The sequence below is a fragment of the Gekko japonicus genome, unplaced genomic scaffold, assembly GCF_001447785.1.
Source record: "Gekko japonicus isolate JY-2015 unplaced genomic scaffold, Gekko_japonicus_V1.1 scaffold2104, whole genome shotgun sequence".
Lineage (NCBI taxonomy): Eukaryota > Metazoa > Chordata > Lepidosauria > Squamata > Gekkonidae > Gekko > Gekko japonicus.
The window spans coordinates 170129-195248 of NW_015170951.1; the positions used below are offsets into that span (position 1 = coordinate 170129).

Consider the following 25120-nt stretch of genomic DNA (forward strand, 5'->3'; position numbering starts at 1 on the left):
GGGTTCGCCCACCCTCCTGGCCGAGGTGATGGTGACGAGAAAGGCAATTTTCCATGCTGCATTCTTTAGCTCGCAAGTCACCATGGGCTCAAAGGGCCGCCCCATGAGATGGCGGAGCACCAGTGGTAAATCCCACAAGGGTATTGGTGAACGGATCGGTGGATACAAGTGGTGGAGGCCCTTCATAAATCTCTTTGAGACCGGGTGAGAAAAAACGGAAAAGCCGTCAAAGCCCGCATGGTAGGCAGAAAGAGCTGACAAATACACTCTGAGTGAGGAGTGCGAGAGCCCCTTCTCTGCCAGCGAGAGCAGAAAGTCTAAGACCTGGTCAATCCTGACAGAAGCCGGGGGGACATCAGAGGGCTGTATGGAGGCCAAGAAGCGAGCCCACTTCCCACTGTAGGAACGTCGCGTAGAATCTTTCCTGGCACTGAGTAGCACAGTGGTGATTCTGTCTGAGAATGTTAAGTGTCCACGAGATCAGCTGTTAGCTTGATCCTGTATACCTCATGGAATAGCAGAGCTCCTCCCTCCGCCAGGAGCAGATCTGGCAGCTGTGGGAGGGGATGGCACACCTTGGCTAGCGAGAGGACGACACTGGAGCAGAGGAAGGCTTGTCCCACGGGGCCTTAGCCGCCTGTAAGAGGACGGTCGACATCAGGAGAGCAATCAACATGGAGGTATTGATCTGCACGACATTTTTGGACTGTCCTCAGCAGTAGAGGTGGGAACATATATAGGAAGTTGTTGTCCCATGGGTACAGGAGTCCGTCTCCCAAAGCCTTGGGATCCTGAGCCGCCCTGCAGCAAAACAGGTTGCACTTCAAGTTGCACCTGGTGGCAAAGACATCAACATGAGGCATACCCCACTTTTGAACCACGGGACGTAGGTAGGTCCAGTTCAGCTCCCAGTCGTGATGCTGAGAGAGACCCCTGCTGAGCAGATCCGCATGCACAGTGGCCTTGCCAGCGATGTGTGAGGCAATGGGAAAGATGTGCAGCAGTATGCACCAGGCCCAGAGGTCTAGAGCCAGGAGGCAGAGACTGCGGGAGACCGTTTCACCCTGCCTGTTGACGTAACTGTTGTATTGTCGGTTAAGACGGTCACACATTGTCCTGTGAGAAGAGGCTGGAAATATTGAAAGGCCAGTTTGATTGCCAAAAGTTCCAGAAAGTTTATGTGTTTCCTTGAGGTCACAGCATCCCACCTGTGACCTACAGAGAGACTGTTGAGGTTGGCCCCCCAGCGAGGTGTGAGGGTGAGAGTAGGAGTGAGAGGACGGAAAGGGATCGCCTCCATCAGGTTGTCCGACTGCGTCCACCATAGAAGTGAGTTGCGTGCCTCTTGTGGCGGGGAAAGACAAACTGATTGGGACATCCGTAGGGGCTTGAAGTGCCGAATGAGCCAAAGCTGGAGTGGTCGCATTCGCAGCTTCGCAAAGCGAATGAGAAGGTCCCTGGAAGGGGCGACCAGAAGCCAGTCGTCCAGATACGGGAACTCCGTCAGACCACAGAGGTGGAGATGTGTCACAACGACCACCATCGTCTTGGTAAAGACCCGCGGGGCCGTGCTGAGGCCAAACGGTAAACTCCTGTATTGGTAGTGGCTGCCTCCTATCACGAATCGGCGGTATTTGCGATGGGCGGGGTGGATAGTTAAATGGAAATAGGGATCCTTGAGGTCAAGGGTGGCCATCCAGCATCCCTGGGACAGGAGAGGCAGAATGACTGGTAGGGATGTCATTTTGAATTTTTGGTACTGTATATAGGCGTTGAGGCCGCAAAGGTCTAAGATCAGCCTCTGCCCATTGTCCCTTTTGGGAACCACAAAGTACCAGGAATAAAAACTGAGTCCCTGGTGATATAGAGGCACGGGTTCTATAGCACCCTTTGACAGAAGTGCGGTGACCTCTTCGAGGAGAAATGATGATGGGGGTGTGGTGATGACTACAGGAAGAGATGGGAGGTTCCATGAATTCAATGGAATAGCCCTTGGCTAAGACGGAAAGAACCCACTGGTCCGGCGTAATGGTGGCCCAGGCCTGCAAATAGGGATGGAGGCGGGTAGGGTCGGAAGAGGTAGACAGGCGGAAGTCAAAGGCCCTGCTTGCCGGGTTTGGATTGTTTCGGTTTGACAAGTTGCTGTCCAGAGCCATATCTTTGTCTGGTCTGGTACTGCTGTTTGCAGATGGGGACCGTCGTGGCCTGTAGCCCTCCTCCAGTGACAGCTTAGCGTATTGACGTCTGGAGCCATAACGAGACCAAGAGCGAGGACAAAAGGGCTTAGAGGGGGCAGAGACCCCCAGTGACCTGAAGGCCTTAATGCTCTTATCCATTTCATGGAGTGTCGAATCAGTGGACGCATAAAAGAGACCTTGGCCATTAAAAGGTAAGTCCTCTATGTACGTCCTGGTGTCAGCGGGGAGTATGATGGTCCTCAGCCAGGAAAGCCTACGGAGAGCAACTGCAGACAACATCGTCTTAGAGAATGTATCCAAAGTATGTTTGGATGAATTGATTCTTTGTTTAGAGAGCAGCAAACCTTCCTTTTGCAGCTTCCTGGCCTCCTGAAGTTTGTCTTCAGGCATTGAGGTCAAAAGGTTGGTAAAACGCTCCTAGAGCAAGTACTGGTAACGGCCCATGCACACAACATAATTAGATGTCTTAATGCCGAGGGCTCCTGCTGAGTAAAAACAACGACCAATGGAATCTAACTTCTTGCTCTCCTTATCGAAAGGGGTAGCAAGGGTACGTTTACTCTTTGAGGCAGACGACACGACCATGGAGTTGGGCTTGGGGTGGATATGGAGGAATTTAGCCTCCATCTCTTGGACCCGATACATATGATCCAGACATCTGGACGACACTGGAGCAGAGGAAGGCTTGTCCCACGGGGCCTTAGCCGCCTGTAAGAGGACGGTCGACATCAGGAGAGCAATCAACATGGAGGTATTGATCTGCACGACATTGAAGACAGCGTCCGACACCGAGGGTTGAGGTTGGATGATCGATAGACCCAGGGAATGTGCCATCGTCTTGACCAAATCTCCGTATGAAGAAAGATCCTCCGAAGGAGAGATCGGCAGATTGTCCGACACCGTAGGTCTTGGTTCAGGGTCCTCAGGCGACTCAGGGCGTTCCGAATCATCGGTGCCAGTATCGGAGACGGAGGATCTGGAAGGCAATATCAGTGCCGCAGAGGTATCCGGTATTGGAGCGACCTTTGGTGGTAAAGCAGGGGCGGAACGAAGGGGAGAGGGTGGGCGACAAGGTTCCTCTGGGGCTTTGGATTGCGATGCAGAAGGCTTAGATTTATGGTGGAGAGAGCGTGAATGACGTGATCCTAGAGATGTAAAATTTACGGAAATTCTGAAGCTCGGAAAAAACCCCGGTTTTCCCCCAGTTTTTTTCGTGGGGAAACGGAAATTTCCGGAAAAATTGAAAAAAATGCTACATTAACATTTCTTTTGTCTTTTCTAGATTAGGGTGGCCATCCAGCATCCCTGGGACAGGAGAGGCAGAATGACTGGTAGGGATGTCATTTTGAATTTTTGGTACTGTATATAGGCGTTGAGGCCGCAAAGGTCTAAGATCAGCCTCTGCCCATTGTCCCTTTTGGGAACCACAAAGTACCAGGAATAAAAACTGAGTCCCTGGTGATATAGAGGCACGGGTTCTATAGCACCCTTTGACAGAAGTGCGGTGACCTCTTCGAGGAGAAATGATGATGGGGGTGTGGTGATGACTACAGGAAGAGATGGGAGGTTCCATGAATTCAATGGAATAGCCCTTGGCTAAGACGGAAAGAACCCACTGGTCCGGCGTAATGGTGGCCCAGGCCTGCAAATAGGGATGGAGGCGGGTAGGGTCGGAAGAGGTAGACAGGCGGAAGTCAAAGGCCCTGCTTGCCGGGTTTGGATTGTTTCGGTTTGACAAGTTGCTGTCCAGAGCCATATCTTTGTCTGGTCTGGTACTGCTGTTTGCAGATGGGGACCGTCGTGGCCTGTATTCCCAGGCCTTCACATCTCTATGTGATCCACAGTCCCAGTCCAACTGTGGCCTAGGCGTCAGCCATGACATCAATGTCGACATCGGATACGATGTGAACGAACAAGGCATGTGCCCCCTATGGTCCCACAGTACAGGTGGGTCAAAGTAGGTCGGGGAGTGCGGTCTCAATTCCCGTTTGGGCGAGCATGAGAGCATGGGCCTGGAATGACGGTACTCTGGGCACTCCTCAGGTCGATATCGATACTCCTCGCGTCTAGGCGATTGGGATCGACGGTGTCGAGAGCCCGGTGCCGACCGATCACTTTCCGGGAAATCACTGACTGGGAACGATCTGTACGAGGCTGACACGGGACCATTTCCTCAACTTCAAATGGCAAGGCCGAAATTGGTCCGGAGTTGACAGAAGCCTCCGATACCGGGGGTTCAGGTGCCGGATGGATGAGTCCAATAACTCAATCATAGGCAGCTCCGGTACTGAAGTATCAATGACGTCGGGTTGCGCCCGCTGAAGACGGGGTAATGCAGAGCCCATTTGCACTTTCTCGCCGCTCAGATTCTGAGACTTACGCACAGTGCCAGTGAGAGAAGAGCTTTCTCATGCTGTCCCCTGTCCAATGCCGACTTTGCACGGTGTGGGGGATTTGGTGCCGAAGTACCTCTCGATGTCAACATGGTCGCCCCAGGTTGGGAGATTGAAGGAGTCTCAGCCGACATATATCCCACAGGCACGGGGGTCAATGCCAATTCCCAAAGCGCTACTCGAAGACTCACAGCTCTGTTCTTGTGAGTCTGGTTCGAGAACTTTGCACAATGGCGGCAAGCGTCTGGACGATGAGTCTCCCCAAGCCAAATAATGCAGAGTGTGTGGCCGTCACGAGGGGCAAGTTTGCTGCCACAGCCAATACACAGTTTGAAACAGACCCCTCTTTTGGCAATAAAAGAGTAAGGTAAAGGTGAAGGTTCCCTTGCTCAAAAGCCAGTCGAATCCGACTCTAGGGTTGCAGTGCTCATCTCCGTTTCAAAGCCGAAGAGCCAGCGCTGTTCGAAGACGTTTCCGTGGTCATGTGGCCGGCATGACTCAACACCAAGGTGCACAGAACGCTGTTCCCTTCCCACCGAAGTGGTACCTATTTATCTACTTGCAATTTCTTGCTTTCAAACTGCTAGGTTGAGTAGAATGGTCCAAAAGAAAAAAGTCCTTCGTGTCGCGCTGTGTTGTATGCTGCTTTAGTCCAGAACAGGTAAGGTGCCAGACCACACAGCAACACAGACCACACTTTGTCTAGTGCTAGCTATATACAGTTTATTTACAATATTTATATTATTCTGGTATACACCAACAAAGTGCTTCGCCGGACAAGTCATTCAGGAGAAGGGAACAGTTATACAACATCTGTACAAATATATACAACCAACAGCCAATCAGCAGTCTTTGCTGAGTCATTCTTGCCAAGCAGTATAGCTCTTGCCAGAACCAGTTTGAGCTAGCTACAGTGGCTGTCATTCCTGTCAGTCTAGACACTAATATATTAGATTTTTATCCCGCCCTCCCGCCAAAGCAGCTCAGGGCGGCTTACAACAATTAAAAAACAGTAAAAATTCATACAATACATCTAAAAACAATCAATAACACCAATATAAATTATTAACAGTGAAATTACAATTAGAGCAATACAGTTTTCACATGGCGGCCATCCATATAAAGTGCTAGAATGATTGATCTGGGCTGTTAAACGCTTGGCGGAACAGCTCAGTCTTTACTGCTCTGCGAAATTGATGGAGATCCCACAGAGCACAGATGTCAGTTGGGAGCTGATTCCACCATACTGGTGCAGCTAGGGAAAACGCCCTGGTTCTTGTAGCTGTTAATTTGGCGTCCCTAGGGCCAGGGGGGACTAAACGGTTCTGCAACTCAGATCTCAGTGCTCTTGGGGGAACATACGGGGAAAGGCGGTCCCGCAGGTAGACAGGCCCCAGACCCTAAAGAGCTTTAAAGGTCATAACCAGCACCTTGAAGTGTATCCGGAATGCTATTGGCAGCCAGTGCAGCACCCTCAGCACAGGTTGAATGTGCTCCCTCACCGGGAGACCCATTAACAACCTGGCCGCGGCGTTCTGCACCAGCTGCAGCTTCCGAAGTTGCCCCGAGGGCAGCCCCATGTAGAGAGCATTGCAGTAATCCAACCTCGAGGTGACCATAGCATGGATCACAGAGGGGGGGGGCAGGCCGCCTGAGGCAGCAGCAACCCTCAACAAAAAGTCCCTTTTTTAAAAAATACATATTTCTAAAGAATAAAATAAAATAAACACTGTAAGTGAAAAAAGTACGATTTCAATAATCCCTCATGAGAGGGGAAAACGCTTCTTCACCGACCAGCAGTAAACGAGCTGTTAACAGCGCGGCGGTCAGAAGAGAACTGGCGGGATGTCCGTGCCCCTCCTCCTTGGGCATGCGCAGTGGGGTTCCCGCGCATGCCTGGGAAGGAGGCACAAAAATCCCTTTGTGAGCTCTGCATACCACCAATTTGGATCAGCGCAGGCGCATAATCCCATTGGTTTGATGCACAGAGACCACGAAGAAGATCTCTGTGATACCTCCTATTAGGAACAACCGAATGGACAGAACATGTTGGGCAAGCTTTCGAGGTCACCAAAACCCTTCATCAAGCTGGACATGAACACGATTTTTTCTAAGGACAAAGGGGTTAGAAGGCAGATTGCTCAGACTATGACACTGTGGTCCGACCTTGCACGCGTCCTTTGTGAGCTGCACACAGGCAATGAGCTTCGCTGTGGCTGAGGTCCTGAGTTACAACATGGTGCAAGTTAAAAGCTGCTGCCTTAGACTGGGCCCAGAAACCAACAGGTAACAATGGTGAAGCACAGGTGTTCTACATTCCGGAAGGCCAGCTCTATATTCCACATGGCCGGTTCTTAAACCAGGGGTCCCCAATCTTTTTGAGCCTGCGGGCACATTTGGAATTCTGACACGGCACGGTGGGCGCAGGAACAGGAGGCAGAGTCAGCCACAAAATGATTGCCACAGTTTAACTCCAGTAATCCAGCACAGATCCGTGTATTGTGGTGGCAGCTGCTGCCAAAGCAACGTTTGAAAAATCTGCACAGCCCATCAAATCTCCAGTGGCCAATCAGAAGCCCACCCGGCCCCACCCACTTCCTAAGAACACTGAGCAGGCGCCAGAGAAGAAGTGTTGGCGGGCACCACGCTGGGGACCCCGGCCTTGAACGGAGGTCTGGGCATAATCTCCAAATATTTTTTCCCATTGTCAAAAAGTAGTTGACGACTTCCTTACTGGCAAGACATCTTTTATTTATTTACTTGCTTCGTTTATACCCCTGCCTTTCCCCCCCAATGGGGACCCAAACAGCCCACATGGTTCTCCCTTCCTCCATTTTACCCTCATAACCACCCTGTGAAGTAGGTGAAGCTGAGAGTGTGGGACTGGCCCAAGGTCGCCCGGCAAGCTGCCATGACGGAGCAGGGACTTGAGACTGCCCCCCCCCCCCGATCTTAGTCTTGACACTCTAACCGCTGCATGGTACAAACAAAGAAAAAAAAAACCCCACTATGTTTACAGGTAGACACAAAACCTCCTGCAAAATGCAAACCTCTATACAATGCTGAAATGCCTGCATATAAATTGTAATAAAGACCTCAAACGGTGTAATAGTCTGTTATTATGACTTACTGTAAATAGCAACAAATATCAATATGAAAAGCCAAACACAGAGGCTAATACAAAGTCTCCACGAGAATCCAACTCAAAGGGATTACAAGACTGATGTCGGAATTAGAAAAAAACCAACAGCAAAGATTACCGAAAATAGGCAAGACCGATGACGGGTGTCCGGTTATCTTCCCCTTTCAATCCAAAATTTTCAAGGCTTGAGCTTGTTTGTCGGTTGGCAAGCCAGGCATGTACACAGAGATTAGAGGCTTCTCAAGTATGCATAGCTCAGAGCTATTCAATTCAAATGTGGGAATCGCCACTCAGAACTAAATGATGGCAAAAGCCTGTCCGAAGTTAACTAGGTTGGAAAAATGCTATTTACAGTAAGTCTTTATTACAATTTATACATATACGTCCACATGAAACATTGCAGACATTTCAACATTGTATAGAGGTTTGCATTTTACAGGAGATTTTGTGTCCACCTGTAAACACAGTATTTTTCCCTTTATTTGTACCACTCTAACCATTATAGCAAAAGGGCTCTCAGTGTACATGGCTATCCCCATGCAGGAGACAGCATACATTAATTTAAAAAAATGATTGGAATTCAGTCAAACAGCAATAACTAGTAAGGCAAAATCTGCACAAAACCTCCATGCCAAGTTTTTAGTGGTCTGATGTAATAAATGAAGAAGGTAAACAACTGACATGACATTTGCAGGGGAAAGGAAAGGGAACAGAGATAAAGGGAAGACAATTAGTGAATGACTAATCTGTTTTAATGATCTTCTTGCAAGCTGCCTCCGGCATTTGTGTGTGTGTGTGTGAGAGAGAGAGGGAAAAATATTTGAATTGAATATTTTAATGCAGATAAATAGACGAACAATTAGAAGCCAAAACAGCAGTAACTCCTTGCTAGTTAAAGGCAGGCAGCCTGGCAGGATTCTACACACAGAGAAAGAGATGCCAAGAATTACTACCTTGGCACCGAGTGGAGAGGCCTGAAGAGCACTTTCCAGAGCCCGAAGATGGTGAACTTCTTGAGGCTGGAATGGGACAGTGTGAGGGTGTGCGTGCACACACACACACACACACACACTCACAGCAGAGCAGCTGGACATAAGACAGAGGGGCCAAGGCCTCCCCGACACTGCCTCCTAGCACTGGGTTTCGGAGGTTCACGGTCTCTGAATGCAGAGAGTCCCTTGGCTCATGATGGCTAGCAGCCACAAAACCAGCAATTCCCACTTTGCAAGCAGAATACGGCACAAGGACTGAAAACAGCACTCAAGTTCAAATACATACAGATTTACTGGTGGATCCCCTTCACCGGGTTTCCAGGGCATCATTATGCCACATAAAGAAAATTACCTGTGAGCAAGTATCCGGTTGTCTCACAGCATCTGCTTCCATGACGGAGAAATGGCCAATTGTGGGGTCAGCATGAGAACCAACGGTATATGAATGTACCTGGAATGAAGGCATGGATTAGAAACAGCAATGCACATGCATCACCTCTCACACTGTCGATTCTTTTACACCACGAGCACGAGCACATATTTGGAGTCAGTGGGCTGTATCCAACCAACAGCAAGTGGAGCACCATGCAAAGACCACCACCACCCCCGCCCCACTGGGGTTCCCAAGACTGCCCTGGTCAACATCTGGAGATTTTGGAGGCTTTGCCTAGAGAGGGCAGAGTTTGGTAAGGATGTGATGCCACTTTGAGGTGATGCTCTAGGCTGCCTCCCCCGGTCTCTATGGTCTTTGCCATAGAGACATGCAGCATCACTACATGGAGGCCATTTTTTTCTCCTGCTCCTCAATTCACTGGGGATGGGAAATTGGGGCCAGGAGTGGATGAATCCCTGTCCCAGGCAGGTAAATGGGAGACCTCCCCCAAGTCCTTACTGCATCTCTCTCATACTCTGGGGTTCGGGGGGGGGGGGCTACAGCAACTGTCTTGGGTATAAGGGCAGAAATGTGTAACAAACGGCATTTGATTCCTGGCTCAGGACCAAGTGCGGCTTTTGGCCTTCAAAGTTCTACGTGACTTGAATCCAAATTACCTGAAAGACCGCCTCCACCCACATGCACTCGCCTAGTCCCAGGATTGTCCAAGCAGGCACTGCAGTGAGACCCCAGAACTGGAAAGGCACGAGGAGGGGAGGTGCAGCGGCGCCTTCTTGGTGGCCATTTCTAGATTTCCTCCCTACAGAACTAGAACTCCTCACGACAGGCCTTCTGACACCAAGTGAGGACTTTATTTGGGAATGCCTTTTAAGTTAAGATTCTGAACTCTTGCGGAACCCACTTTAACTGTCTTCTGAGACCGACAGAAAGACTAGAAAAAGATCCCTCCAGAAGTACAATCTGTGCCATTTTGATCCTCAAAACAAGTACCTTGTGCCAGAGCTTGCACTGCTCCTGCCGTTCGGCGTGCCAGCTCCGCCATCGGAACTGCAGGCGGCCATTCATCCACTGCAAGTATCGGGCATCTCTCTGGCCTTCGCAGTGGGCTTCTGGAGCCGGATCTTTCCCTTCCCTCCAGCTTCTCAGGGTGGCGTCACACTAAGATTGAGAAACAACAAGCGGCGGCTGCTTTTTGACCGGCAACCAATCTACGCCTCGTTTCACTGTGCTGTGAGGCTGCACGGCTCTATGTGCACGCCTTGCAGAGTACGTCCTGCTAAAGCAAACAGGACCCATTCTGCAGAGGGTTGGGCCAAAAGTGAACTGCCCCAAGGCCACCTCCTGGCGAAGGCAAGACTTAAGGCGACACATGCTCCTGAACGCCCCCTCCTACCCCCCATTCATCCCCCTCCGCCGTCCAGGAGCACCACAGAGACAAACACAAGGGCTTTCAAGAATTAAAGTTCCCGTTCGTCTGACTCTTCAAAGCTTTTACCCCCCCCAAAAAATCTTGTGTTTTAGGTCTATATTTATGATTGCTGTTTTATTTCTTGGAATTTTATGTGAGCCACCCTGAGCCTGCTTTGGCGGGGAGGACAGGGTACAAATCAGATAAATAAATAAATAAATTGCTACTGGACTCATACCTACTGTAGACCAACACAGCTACCCTCTGAAACGGGTCTGAATAGCTTCCTTTCTTGTTACTTTTTTCTTTCTTGTTACTTTTTTCTCATCCACCCCACCCCCCCCTTATGCCAGGTTGTTCCTCTCCGGGCCCTCCACCCTCCAGATTTTTCTTCTAAACTTTCGTTTCAAAAGTTCACATTATTTAAAGACCTATTTCGCGGGGCTTCTGCAACTGAGAAAAATCAATTGACATTTAGGCCAGGGTGTGCGATGAGCCGCAACCTTGGTAGCTAGCTGGTCGGTCAGGCAGGCTCACGAGCACCAGAGAGACACTCTCGGTCAGTACTACAGCTCAGCCGCCACAGCCTCCAAGAGGTCTCTGAAGGATGCCTGCTCTGGTACGGATATGGGGCTCTCGATTTGAAGAGCTCGATGCTTGCTGACAAAGAGAAAGCAGCCAGCCACTTACTTCAGCCAGCCCCCAGTGTCTGCAGCAATCAATCAATCAATCACACTTGTCTCTCCATCAAATGACTCACCAAAGTAATGCACAAGAGGGTCACCAAACCCCCCAAGCACCAGGAGGATGGAGGCAACACTGGTGGCAGCCATTTTGGCCAGGATGCACAGCTAATGGAGACAGCCAGTTCCACTGCGGGCCTGAGAGAAGTCCTCCGGGGGCCTGATCCAGCCCCTGGGCCGCATGTTTGACACCCCTGATATAAGCCCTCGTAACAAAAGGCCAGGCCTTTAAACAAATTGAGCTAGATTTATGATCAATGGAAAGCAACTAAAGACATATAGTAAAAAAAAATCATGGAATTACTGCAACCTGCAGAATTCTGAAACTTTAATTCTATAAAAGGAAACCATTTGTCCACTAAAGTGGATCGTCTGGCTGGATCTTCTATTTTTATTGAATTGTCTGTAATTTTATCAAAAATAAAATAATTCCATAATTTGAGATACCGCTGTTGCACTGTAGGGGGATCTCTCTCTTTCCATCTTATGGCTATGATATTCTTTGCCACGGCAATCATTGCCATGATTAATTCTTGCTTAACTTTAGGAACATTGTGGTCTTCCCATAAATCCAAACATTGCATGGCACAGCCCAGCCCAGCCCAGCCCAGCCCAGCAAAGTGACCTTCATCTCAGATCCGGCCCTCGTAACAAATGAGCTCAAGACCTCTGCTGACCTCTACCCTGCACTGGCTTGAGCGCCTGCACAAGGCACTACCAAGAGCAGCACAAACTCAGGGTCCGATTTCTTTGTTCTTCTGCGGCTTGGTTCTCGACCTGGGGAGGGAGCTGCAAGGTCCCCCTGCACCAGGAGAGCTCCGGAGAACAGGCTCCCTGCTCCGAAGAGGCGGGCGGCCTCGCTGCTCAGCTGCCACCTGCTGGCAGGTTAAGGCAGCACAACAGCAGAAGAACCACTGGCAAGCATGAGATCTGTTCTCAGTCACAACCCAGAGATATTTTACATGACTCCTCTCAAAGGCTACTTAAAAACCAACCCTGGCAATTATCACAGAATCAGAATTTGACCTCCCACTCCTAACTCTTCGGGAGCACCACTTAATTGAGGACAATCCCATTTACTGTTGGGAATCAGGGATGAATGAGCTGCTAGAATTATCTGGAAACAGAATTCTCGATAAAAACTGGAGGCATTTTATCATTTCAGGAATGCCGCAGGCTTATGGATTGGCTTGGGAAATAAACAAGCCTCATCCTCTTCATCAACCTGACAGTGTGTGTGTGTGTGCATGAGAGAGAGAGAGAGAGAGAGAGAGAGAGAGAGAGAGAGTGTGGGAGAGAGAGAGAGAGAGAGAGAGAGAGAGCGCAAAAGCTGTATCTCCAAAAATTATTGGAATCAGTGAAAGAACTCTGGCTTTCCCCTAAATCTCTGCCATTCTGAGTTGCTTCTCCTTCATCACAGAAATGCACCTGACGAGTGACATTCCACCCATTCGAAGAAGTTACTGCTGGACTCCCAGCAGCGCAGCTAGCCCACTGGATGGGCTTCTGTAATTGAGAAGTAACGCACCTGACGAGTGCATTTCTCCTCATTTACAAAAGCCTCTCCAGTGGGTTAGCTGTGCCCTGCTGGGAGCTCAGCAGAAGCTTCTTAGGATGGGTGGAATACGAAGGCAATATCCTAAACCTTAACTGCATACAGTGAATCCAGACGGCGAAGGCACTGGGTTGTCTGTTCTAGCAACCACCCCTCTGCCACTGTCCTGGACTTGGGGGGGGGGAGTGGCACAAACACCCTTCTCTTGGTCTTTACTAGAATTTAGATGATTAACGGGTGGCAGAGAAGAATGGGCCTTTCCCCAGAAGGTAAGACAAGCAGTAGTGAAAGCCAAGGAAAGTTACAAGGTCTTCCTTCAATCTTCCGGACCACAAACCAGCAGTTTGTTGAAATCAAAAGGGACATAGGGAGGGGGGAGGAGATTCAGAAAAACTGGCAGGTTGAGGCAATAGATCATTGCAACATCATTGTGCTACAGCAATTTCTTATTTTTAAACCCCCCCCCCAAAAAAAAGCCCTCTAGTGCTGGGGGTGGGAAGCAGTGCTCCCTCTAAACTGAGTTAGTGTGAGCTAGCTCACAATATTTTAGCCTCTGGCTCACACGTTTTTGCCTTAGCTCAAGAAGGAGGGCTCCAGAGCAAACTAAATTCATGCAGTAGCCAAGTCGCTGGCTCACAACTTTAATGCCAGTAGCTCACAAAGTAGAATTTTTGCTCACAAGTCTCCACAGCTTAGAGGGAACATTGGTGGGAAGTGGCCATGGATGCTGAGGCAAGAAAAATGATACAGCTGTGGGTGGGATCTTCTAAACTGTGCGTCTTCCTATCTGGACAGCTTGCTAATTTACATAAATGGCATTCTTTCTGGAAAAGACCATACCAACAGACCACGGACAAGTAAAGTGTGGGAAGTGGACGATTAGAGGATGACGTCATGAGGTCACTCCAATAAAACCAGCGCAGTCTGAAAGCCAAGGTGGACAAAAACCTCTGTGAGGATGCTCCGAGCTCAGTTTGCAAGCAGCACACTCTGTTTGGTGTCGTGCTTAAGAGTGCGGACTCTAATCTGGGGGAACCGGGTTTGATTCCCCACTCCTCCACATGCAGCTGCTGGTGTAACCTCGGGTCAGTCACAAGTTCTTTCAGAGCTGTTCTCTCAAGGACAGTTCTCGAGAGAGCTCTCTCAGCTGTGGGGAGGGGAAGGGAAAGGAGTTTGTAAGGCGCTCTGAGTCTCCTCTTCGGGTGCGGTCACACGGTCCTTTTGATTGGGGGTTCGCCGCTGTTCCCACTCGCATTTAAATTTTCCGTTCACATGTGCCAGTCCGCCTCCCGTGCCGAAGCAGGCTCACTCCCGCAATGCTCCCGGGTTTTCCTGCCCCCGGGAAAATCAAGTATTTTCCTGGCTCTTGCACTCTGAATGCGCGATTTCGCCCATCTGGACAGCCATCTTTCGCAGTGATTGCGATTAGGGGCGTCTGACCGCTCTGTGCGATTATATTTTTTTAAAAACCTTCTGGCTTTGAGCGCTTGAGTAAACAAGCGCTCATCCTGCTTGGATAAAAGTCCTGCCCGCCGAACCCCGGCATGGAGGCGGCGTGGAAAGCTTCTGGGGGAGGAAGCTGGGGGGGGGGGGCGGGGGGGGGGGGAAGGGAGGCAAAGAAGTCAGTTGCAGGAAAAGTTTAGGAGGAGGCGAGCTTGCGGTTCAGGGAGGGAGGGATGCGTGAACATCCCAACTCGGAAAAAAATATCCCAGTTTAAATTACATCGGGAACAAAGCGCAATGGCCTTGCCCGTGTAACCACAGCCTTATTCTCTTACACTGCCCCAAAGAGTTGCATGTGTGTCTTAGTAGGAGATATGCTACTATCTGTGTCTAAATTGTAGCTGTTGTTTGTGCGTAGCTACCTTTGTGCCTGTATTCCTCACCTCCCCAACAGAGCAACGGGGGGGGGGTGTGGAAAGAAATGAGCACCTATACGTGGCTTCGTATGAAAAGAGCATGAATGCAAGACTTTTACTTATCATGGACAAACCTTTAAGGATATCTACAGTGCTTTTAAAAGGCACAATTACCAGAAATTTTTAAAAAGCATGGAGAAGCAGTGGCCGAACTGAATGCACGGCATTTTTGGAATGAAACCCTGTTCCAGATGTACCATGAGGACTGCACCCATCTGGTTGTTCCTGACTGTGATCCTACCCTGTAGCAAGTAACACCCACCTGGGGCCCAGGCCGGGGAATTCTGTTCCCCCCACCCCTCCCCCCACAGTGTCCTGAATGGTCTCATCTTAACATTAAAGAGACTCCCACTTTCAATGGCAAGGAGAACAGGAATATAACGCAGCTGTTTCTCAGCCCAATCAAATTTATTGCCCAGGCTTTGAAGAGCAGAGAGTTTTGTGACCCCACAGAACCCAGCGGAGGATCAATGAGACACAGGAAGATGGGAGCTGCAGACACAAGCAGCCCATCCCGATTTCAAATGAGAAAAAGTCTTTTGCTCACTCAAGTGTAATGAAATGAAACTGATCTGACATTTTCTTGAATGAGAACATATGGAGACAAAAACGGCAATTGTCTTGCCCCCACAGAAGGTCAAGTATGACACTGAGTTCTGGATGCTGGTGTTCCAACAGTACCCTACAGCAGCTAGAGAGTCAGACGGAGGCAACCCAGATTCAAATCCCTGCAGTCGTATAATCCCCACTGAGTTACCTTGGGCCAGTCTCCTTCTCTCTCCGCCTTCCCTGTGTTACCGGGGGGGGGGGGGTGGGGGGGGGGAAAATGGACCCGGCAGCACAGAGGAACAGTCATCCTGTTCGCTGTGAAATGGAAATTAAATCAAGACGGCTCTCTCCTGTTTCCCCATTAGAAGAAGAAGAAGAGATTGGATTTATACCCCGCCCTTCACTCGGAGTCTCAGAGGGGCTCACAAACTCCTTTCCCTTCCCCTCCCCACAACAGACACCCTGTGAGGTGGGTGGGGCTGAGAGAGCTCTTGACAGAAACTGCTCTTTTTCAAGGACAGCTGTGCCAGAGCTTGTGACTGACCCAAGGTCACATCAGCAGGTGCAAGTGGAGGCGTGGGGAATCAAACCCGGTTCTCCCAGATTAGAGTCCGCACACTTAACCACTACACCAAATGGCCTTGTTCAGGGTGTCTAGTCATCTCTGTCTCTGTAGCGAAGAAAGCAGCCTCTTGGGAAGGCACTGCACGAGGACTCCTTATTGCTGCCTCTGCTCTGGCAGAAAACAAACAGAAGGCTGGTGCTGGACAGACTTCTAACAGTGCCGCTTCCAAGTAAAAGTGGAAGGTGTCCCACCTACTCCTCATAGTCCTGTGGGACCAGTCTCACAATTTCAGCTACCCACCTCGGCATTTTCCAAGGGGATAGTTCGAGGATGGAGAATGATCCCTTAGACTGGAACAGTCACCACATCCACACCACTATCGGGGATATGTGCCACCACGCGAGAAGAAATGGGATATTTTGTTGACATTCTTGGGTTGCCATTTACATGCTTGACACCAGTTTGTATGAGGCCTTACTGGTGATGCACGGTGGTGAGGAATATTTCCCCTAAAGAACATTACACAAAGACAAGATTTAGATAAAGGCCTCTCCATCGTAGTAGTCTGAAGTGACTGGTGTAGCATTTTAGTGATGAGAAATGTCAAGATTTGTAATGTACAGACAAGGTAAATGACTCACTGTGCACACTGTTACTTCATCCCAGAGCTTCACTCTGTTCAGCATCAAAAGCTGTTCCACCAGGTTGATTCTGCACAGGAGCCAGGAAAACAGCAGCAGCAGCTCCCTGCTCCCCACCGAACCATCAGAAGGGAGCTCATAGAATTCCAGCCTTCTGTAGCCACGGCTGAAGGCCACACTCTTAACAAAACATATCTGGGTGCCTAAGAAGGAAGTAAGACAGAAAGATAGATTGCTTGTCTGTAACTGACCAGACATAGAACAGTCACACACCTTGCGAGCAGAAAAGGGCTGGCAGCAGGTGCTAGCCAAAGAACTGGCATTCAAATCTTCTCCCTGAGAGAGAGGGATGTGCCTTTCTGCTTAGTTCCTACAGACCTCTAGTTCTCCCAGAAACAAGGCACGAGCACAGGGGAAGAAGAGCAAGTTATAGGATTTCACAGACAAATCACCCAAGGAACATCAGCTGTAGGGTAAGCTTCCCTTATTTAGGGGTCTCTGGAAAATGCCACAAAGAGGTGACTAGCAAGCCCACCTGCCTGGAGGCAGCTGCTGGTGCTACATCAGGAGGAGATCACAGGATGGTCAAATGCTGCACCAGATACAGCCTGGACATCAGGGGCACACTATGAAACGATGACTGAGGCGGCCAGCCAAGTTTCCAGTCTATCTACGTCAAGTGAGCGAACCATCTTCAAAGTGGGCTGAACACTGGAAGGAGAGAAAGCTGGCTGCTGAGTCTTGGAAGCCTTGATTGCCACAGTACTGACTGTCACTGGGCTAAAGAGAGACTGGATTTTGCTACGATGGAACACAACCACCAGTTCCTGTTTAAGGGCAGGAAGACACAAGGCACCAATGCATCAGGGGATCCTCCAGGGAATTGTACTTGATAGGCTGGGGTGAGCAGAGAGCTCTCTGCACTGATTTTAAGACCAAGCCTCCGAGGCAGAGAAAACATAACCTGGCTACAGTATTTCCAAGACTTTCATCCCTGGAGCTCACAACAGGAAGCCAGTTGTCAACGCATGAGCCACAACACCGGACGCTAAAACCACCTGAAGGACTTAAACATCCGATGCAAAGCCTACTTGGATTTCCCAGGAGGCCTGTTTGACAATCTCAGTAGCCAGGTGCTGAGTGGGCAACAGGTGCAGCCAAAGAACGAACACCGCAGCCAGGAAGACCAGCCAAGAAGTTCTGTCACCCTGACACTTATGACCTTTGCTACCATTGAGGACACCCAGTGTTCTACGTTTCTCTAACTAGCTTGATCTGTCAGATCTTGGAAGCTATCCACAAGAATCACACACAATCCCAAAACAGTCTGATATGCAAAACTATAGAGATGTGTGCTAGATGCCCACATAACAATACAGTAACAAAAGAGACTAGGTTAGAGCCATAGCATCATTTAGTGTCTGGTAATAAAAAACGACCACTTATTCCTTCGTAGAAAAAATACAAAGGTCGAGAAGATTTCACACAGCAGTCTGCTCCAGATTCAATCCATATCTCTCTTTCAACACTTTTTCTGGATATTTAAGTGTTTCAGACCTCAGGTGCAGCATATTTGAAAGATACTAAGCACTTTATAAACAAAATAGAAGGTATCCAGATAACAGAATTGACATATCTAGTGCCTTTGGACATTAAATCCTTGTATACTAATAACCCCCTGGAAGAAGCACGCATACTTATTAAAGATAATTTGGAGCACAGGCAAAATGAGAACCTTCCAACACACTTTCTGATGGACCTCCTAGACATTATTTTCTAACAATTTTTTTCTATGGGATGGAAATTTTTATTTACAAAATAATGGAATCTCTATGGGCAGTGTGGTTGTGCCCTCAGTTGCTAATATTTTCATGCGAAATTTTGAGGAAACTTTTATTCTGTATGCTAATGTGAACCCTTTCTTTACATATTGCAACAGGTATTTTCGCTATATAGATTATTGTTTTCTAGTATATGAGGATAAAACTACTTTAACACAATTTGTGGAATGGCTTAATACAGTACATCCTTCTATAAAATTCTCATTCACAGCTGATAAAAATTTTGTGAGTTAGACACTACAGTTTTTAGAACTGGACAGAAAAAACTAGCAGTTAAGACTTACCATAAGTTATCTGATAAAACCAGTTATCTGCATTTTCATTCTTGGCATGTCCCACATTTAAAATACAACTTGCTTTTTTCTCAATTCTTAAGCATAAAAAGAAATGCATCGGATACTTCTGATTTTATTAAGGATAGCAAGACAATGACACAACAATTTATTAACAGAGGATACCCCCCCAAAACTATATAGTGCAGCAAACAGAGCACAACAGATGGACAGAAAAGAAATTTTACAAGACAAAAAGAAACACCAGTTTCCTCTTTCACTTCCTTTGTATTAGTGCTTTCTTCTCCCAACCTTGAAAAAGCACAACAATACTGCCAACAGCTGATCCTGCAGAAGTTTGGGCCACGTTAAGTTCCCTGAAATCAGTCAGTTAGAGCTACTGACCCCTTCTGCTACATCTGCAAGAGGAACCTGCAGCAGAAAGGAGTCATCGGATCGAGCCCAAAGGACTCAGGCACACTTAACTCTGCTTAAGCATAAATTGGCATAGTATTTTGCTACCTGTATCAACAGGCTCCTTCCATTCTCCGCCTTGGATCAGCTTCAGTAGAGAGTACAGCAGCTTCCAGAAAGCGACACTCTGTTTATAAGAGGAGACAGCAAATTCCATGAGATCATAGGAAGAGCCCTGCTGGATCTGACCAAAAGCCCATTTGGGTCCAGCTGTTTCCACATGACAGCATGCCTCAAGGAAGCCCAGGGTACAAACCCAATATTTTATTTATTAGATTTATTTAATTTTTAGATTTTTTTATAGTTGCCACTCACCTGAAGGCGACTTACATCATTAAAACCAATAAGGTAAAAACATAAAAACAAGTAACAAATATTAAAACATTAAATACGTGACTATCACCATACCACTATTAAAACAGCCCAAAAACGTGGTTACCCTTAAATAATTCAGCTTTGCATGCCCTGCAGAAACTAAACAAGTCTGGCAGGGTACAGGCATCATCCGAGAGGGCGTTCCACAGGGCAGGGGCCACAACCGAGAAGGCCCTTCCCCTGGTCACAGCTAACTGAGCCATCCTGTGGCCAGGCACCTGCAAGAGGCCCCCAGACAATGACCAAAGGGAGCGCAGGGGGCTGTAGCGGGAGAGGTGGTCCCTCTTCCCCGTTTTCACTGCCACCTCATAGGCCTTCAATTGGGCTCTGTAGTGTGTTCCCACAGCTTCGTCCAGCATTCGTCACCAATTACACTCTAGTCTCTGAGCAACTTCTTAAAATCTCTTAAACTCTCATTATACCAAGGAGTCAGAGGGACACGAGGGCACGTTGAGGAGCAATCTGATTGATAGCTTCCTGGAGACCTCTATTCCAAATCTCAGTCAGCTCATCAAGGGAACTGTGGGCAGCTCCAGATAAATCCCGCAGAGCATTCTGGAAACCATCAGGATCCATTAGTCTCTGCGGGCAAGTATAAATATGCTCATTGCCCCTGCAGGGGGGAACGGCCATCCCCAGACTGACCCTTAGGAGGAAGTGGTCTGACCACAGCACTGGTTCACAAACAACAACCGAACTGTGCAAAAGATCAAATCTAGTGTGCGGCCTGCTTCATGCCTTCCCCTGGTGCTCACCAGCTAGTGGTATTCAGTCACACAATGCCTCAAAATAGAGAGGTTCCATTTACTTGTCATAGTGCATACATTTGTCCAGTAAACGCAGACTTCCATGAATTAGTCCAATCCCCTTACAAAACCACCTAAACTAACACCCGTACCTTGTGGCAGTAAATTCCAAAAGTTAATTCTGCATCCTGTGAAGTACTTTCTTTCATCCATCCTGAATCTACCTATAACCAGTTTCACTGGGGGGGTGTCGTGTGCGTCGTGTGGTGTAGCCATTAGAGTGCTGAACTAGGATCTGGAAGACCCAGGTTCAGATCCCTGCTCTGTCACGAAAGCTTGCTGGGCGACCTGAAGCCAGTCACACACACCCCTCTGGCCTATTCTGCAGGGTGCTCTTGAGGACACAACTGAGGGGAGGAGGAGGAGGAGGAGGAGGCCAGCTGCTTTGGGTCCACACCCAAAGTAATAAAATAAATAGGGTGTTGTGGAAGGAGGACTCGTTTTCCCCCTCCACTCACTTTCTCCATACTATTCATAATTTTATATACCTCTATCTAGCCTCTCTTAATAGGTCCCCCCCCTCTAAACTAAAGCACGAAACAACAAAAAAAGACAGTAGATTTCCTCCCAGGGAAGAGGCTGTAAACTCCAGATCACTCTCCCTTCTCCAGCTCTGTGATACCCTTTCAGGGATCACATTAGCTGCCCTCTAAATGAGTAAAAAATTGCAGCCATTTTATTTTCTGTCTCTTTCCTGATAATCCTTAGCATGGAACTTTCCTTTTTCACTGTTGTCACAGACTGAGGCCGAACGCACATGTACCTCTTAAAGAACGATTTGGCCTCCTCTTCCACAGTTTTAGCTCTCCTTGTAGTTTACTAAGATATTATTTGCTTATGGAATACCAAAAAATGTGGGAACTGAAACTGACTTAACGAGGAAATAGAACAAAGTCTGAATCCAGTGGCACATTTAAGACCAACAACTGAGGAAGTCTGTTTCAATGTATCTGAAGAAGTGTGCGTGCACCGAAAAGCTTATACACAAAATTAAACTTTGTTGGTCTTGAAGGTGCCACTGGAGTCAGACTTTGTTGTATTGCTTCAGACCAACCTGGCTACCCACCTGAATGTGACTTAAGGAGGAGACAACTTCGTGGAAGATAGAACTTTGGCCACAGTTAACTTTGCAGAACTACATTCAGAGGCAGGGTACACCTGAATATTAGTTGGCAGGGCCAAGGATTGGGGGGGGGGGTGTTTAACCACCCTGATGCCATGTTTGTGAGCTTTCAGGAGACATTTGGCTGCCTGACTGCTAGAGACAGAATGTTGTACTACGTGGACCTTCTGTAGGATCCCGTGAAACAATTTCTTACGTTTGTATCTAGATCAGTGAAAGCATTTAGAATCCCTTTTGCTAAAGGAGTGGTGGTGACCTGAATGAAAGATCTGGGTCTCAAGAATGTGAATGAATATGTTTAAGTGAAAAATAAGAAGCTTCAACTTTCAACTACCAAAATAAAATACTGGAAAGGTTTCAGTTACATCTCTCTCTCTAAAGCTTTAACCGAATTTAAAATCTTTTACCGACCACCATTTAAAAAGTAGATACCTCATGTGGCTTTATTGTTAGTTACATTCTCTAGGAAATTGCAAATTGGCTTTTATCGACATTCTTTACCCACTGATATTCACTGGTTTCTTTATGCCATGCTTGGTACATATTCTAGCCTGAATATATTTTATACATTATTTTTTGTTTATTGTTAGTTACATTCCCTAGGAAATTGCAAATTGGCTTTTATCGATATTCTTTACCCACTGATATTCACTGGTTTCTTTATGCCATGCTTAATATATATTCTAGCCTGAATATATTGTATACATTATTTTTAAAAAACTATTAATAATAATTATACATTATATTTTGCATCTTTTCAGACCTTGGAAATAAGACTGCAAAGAATGGCTGGTTGGGCATGATAAATAACATATTAACATTGCATCTGCATTTCTAGTATGTTAATTCTACGTATTGTGGAACAGTTATAAAATTTGTAAACCCACCACTGACAAAAACAATAAATCAAGAACACTTTTGGTCTTTTATGATTTACAATAGGAATCTTCTGTGGATTACAGATATGCTGTTTATTTATTAAAGGATATTAAATTTGCTTTTTGTTACTGTCCATGGGGTTGCAGACGGTGATTGCAGCCATGACATTAAAAGATTCCTGCTCCTTGGGAGGAAAGCGATGGCAAACCTTGACAGCATAATAAAAAGTAGAGACATCACCCTGCCAACAAAAGTCCGCATGGTCAAAGGAATGGTATTCCCAGTAATCATGTATGGCTGCGAGAGTTGGACTGTAAGGAAGGCCGAGCGCCGAAGAATAGGTGCTTTTGAACTATGGTGCTGGAGAAGACTCTTGAGAGTCCCTTGGACTGCAAGAAGAACAAATCAGTCAATCCTAAAAGAAATCAACCCTGACTGTTCCCTGGAAGGCCAGATAATGAAGCTGAAGCTCAAATACTTTGGCCACCAAATGAGAAGGGAGCACTCCCTGGAGAAGAAGACCCTGATGCTGGGAAAGATTGAAGGTCAAAGAAGACGGGGACGGCAAAGGATGAGATGGTTAGACAGTATTATCAAGGCAATGAACATGAAATTAAGCAAAGCCCGGAGCACAACGGAAGACAGGAGGGCCTGCCGCGATGTGGTCCATGGGGTCGCGAAGAGTCGGACTTGACTGTGCAACTAAACATTTAATTTGCTTAGATTGTATGCTTCTGAAAAGTGGATTTTGTTGGTATTTACATCTTACATGGAAGCTTGCTGGGTGACTTTGGGGCAGTCACATGTACTTTCAGCCTAACCTGCCCCACAGGGATGTGGTGAGGATAAAATGGAGGAAAACTATGTTAGCCTCTATGGAGTCCTATTGCAAAAAAAGGTGGGGTATGAAAGAAGTAAATAAATCAATAACTCTCCCGTTTAGCAGAATCGCTGGGAAGGCTTCTCTCTGGATGTCAAGTTACAATACCTAGTCCAATGTCACCTAGGCAAAATGCACAGTCTGGTAGGCTGGAGACAGAAAGAGGCAAGGATTTTTAAGTAAAAGGGTAGCCTCCCTGTCTAGCTGTGGTCAATGAGTACCCCAAATACAGTCCTAGCCTTCCAAAACACATGAGGAAAGTTCCCATCTTCTTGATATTCTGGAAGGGAAGTAAGACAATGAGTGAGGAGGGTGTGGGGGGTGACTGAGCAGTGTTTCTTGAGCCGTTGGCACACAGGGCATACTAGTTGCATACATGAGCATCTGTAATTACTGTATGGTTCTAACAAAGTTTTATTCAAGATAGGAGCTTCTGCACGCATGCACACTTCCTCGGATACACTGAAATGGAAGCGAACAGTTCATATATATCGACAGATGCCTCCACATAGGTGAACAGCATATTAGCATACAACTCAGTGAGGCATCTGTCTCTACATAGGAACTGTTTGCTTCCATGTCAGTGTACCTGAGGAAGTGTGCTTTGCACAGGACAGCTCACACCTCGAATCAAAGTGTATTGGTCCTAAATGTGCCTCTGGACTCTTAACTTTGTTCTAGTGCTTCAGACCAACAAGGCTGCCGCCCACCTGGATCTATTGTAGGGTTCTGTCTTTTTACTGTTGTTCTAGATGTTGCTAAGCACCTTGGAGCTGCGGTGGCTCAAGTGGTGAAGATGCTGAACTGCAGGCTGTGGAAGGTCGGTAGTTCAGCAGTTCGAGACCTGAGTGTGCCGCATGACGGAGTGAGCTCCCGTCTTTAGTTCCAGCTCCTGCCAACCTAGCAGTTCGAAAGCAAGACACTGCAAGTAGATAAATAGGTACCGCTCCGGTGGGAAGGGAACAGCGTTCCGTGCGCCTTGGTGTTTAGTCATGCCGGCCACATGACCACGGAAACGTCTTCGGACAGCGCTGGCTCTTCGGCTTGGAAACGGAGATGAGCACCGCAACCCTAGAGTCGGACTCGACTGGCTTTCGAGCAAGGGGAACCTTTACCTTTTTAAGCACCTTGGACCCCAGCTGACTTGTAAGGTTTGTAATAAATAATACCAGGCATTTTGTAGTGTTCTGTGTCTGAGGAATATCTGAGAGACTCAGATGCATCTCGCTGGGTGTGTGTCCTTGGCCTAACCCTTCTGTCCCGTGACAGGTCTACCTCACAGGGCTGATGTGAGGATAAAATGGAGGAGAGGGAAGGAGGTTGTGAGACAGAGAAAAGCCGGGTGTGAACCTCTGAACAGGCGCCCTCCTGGAGGGATCCCCTGGCTGTGGCCACCCACCCTAAACAGCCCCCCACCCCGCCGCCGCCCGGCAAAGGGGCCCGCAACAGCCCGTCCGCCTCCTCGTGCGCCGGCTTCCTGGACATCCGCCCGAGACGCCTCCGGCCCGATAAGCACGGGGACGGGGGCGCCCCTGAGCACGTGCAAAGTGCCCTCCTCTCCTCCTCCGCACCCACCGCCTCCGGCCGGTCGAACTTGGCCAAGCGGAAGGTCTCCGGAGAGACTCGCTCCCCCGGTAAGGCCCAGCTGAGCGCCCCGATCGCCTCCGGAAGCGCCGCCGCCGCCCGGCCGGACTTTCCCCGCCGCCGCCTCCGCATCGCCGCCTCAGCCGCGCCGCGCGATTCAGCAGCGCTTCACACTGCGCATGGCCGGACGCGGCAGCCAGAGGGCGCATGCGCGGAGGGGAGCCCGCCTCTCTTTCCGCGGCCTCTCTCGGCTGGGCGGGAGGCGGAGGGATCCGGCGGCAAATCTCATCCCAGCAGCGAGAAGAGGCGGGTTGAGATGTCTTCCTCAGACTCGGCCAAATCCATGCGCGGTACCCGCGTTTGCGCCGTTGCCGTGAGAGCGCGGGG

General features: G+C 48.4%; 1 protein-coding gene across 1 annotated transcript in view; it reads right to left on the minus strand.

Moving 5' to 3' along the window:
* LOC107116874 (chromosome unknown open reading frame, human C14orf80) overlaps window positions 1-24865 on the minus strand; it is a 45808-nt gene extending 20943 nt beyond the window's left edge. Inside the window, 5 exon segments of the mRNA XM_015418896.1 lie at window positions 9078-9176; window positions 10110-10277; window positions 16500-16702; window positions 19135-19213; window positions 24725-24865. Coding sequence (XP_015274382.1) covers window positions 9078-9176; window positions 10110-10277; window positions 16500-16702; window positions 19135-19213; window positions 24725-24865 — 690 coding nt within the window.
* Window positions 24866-25120: the final 255 nt, after the last annotated feature.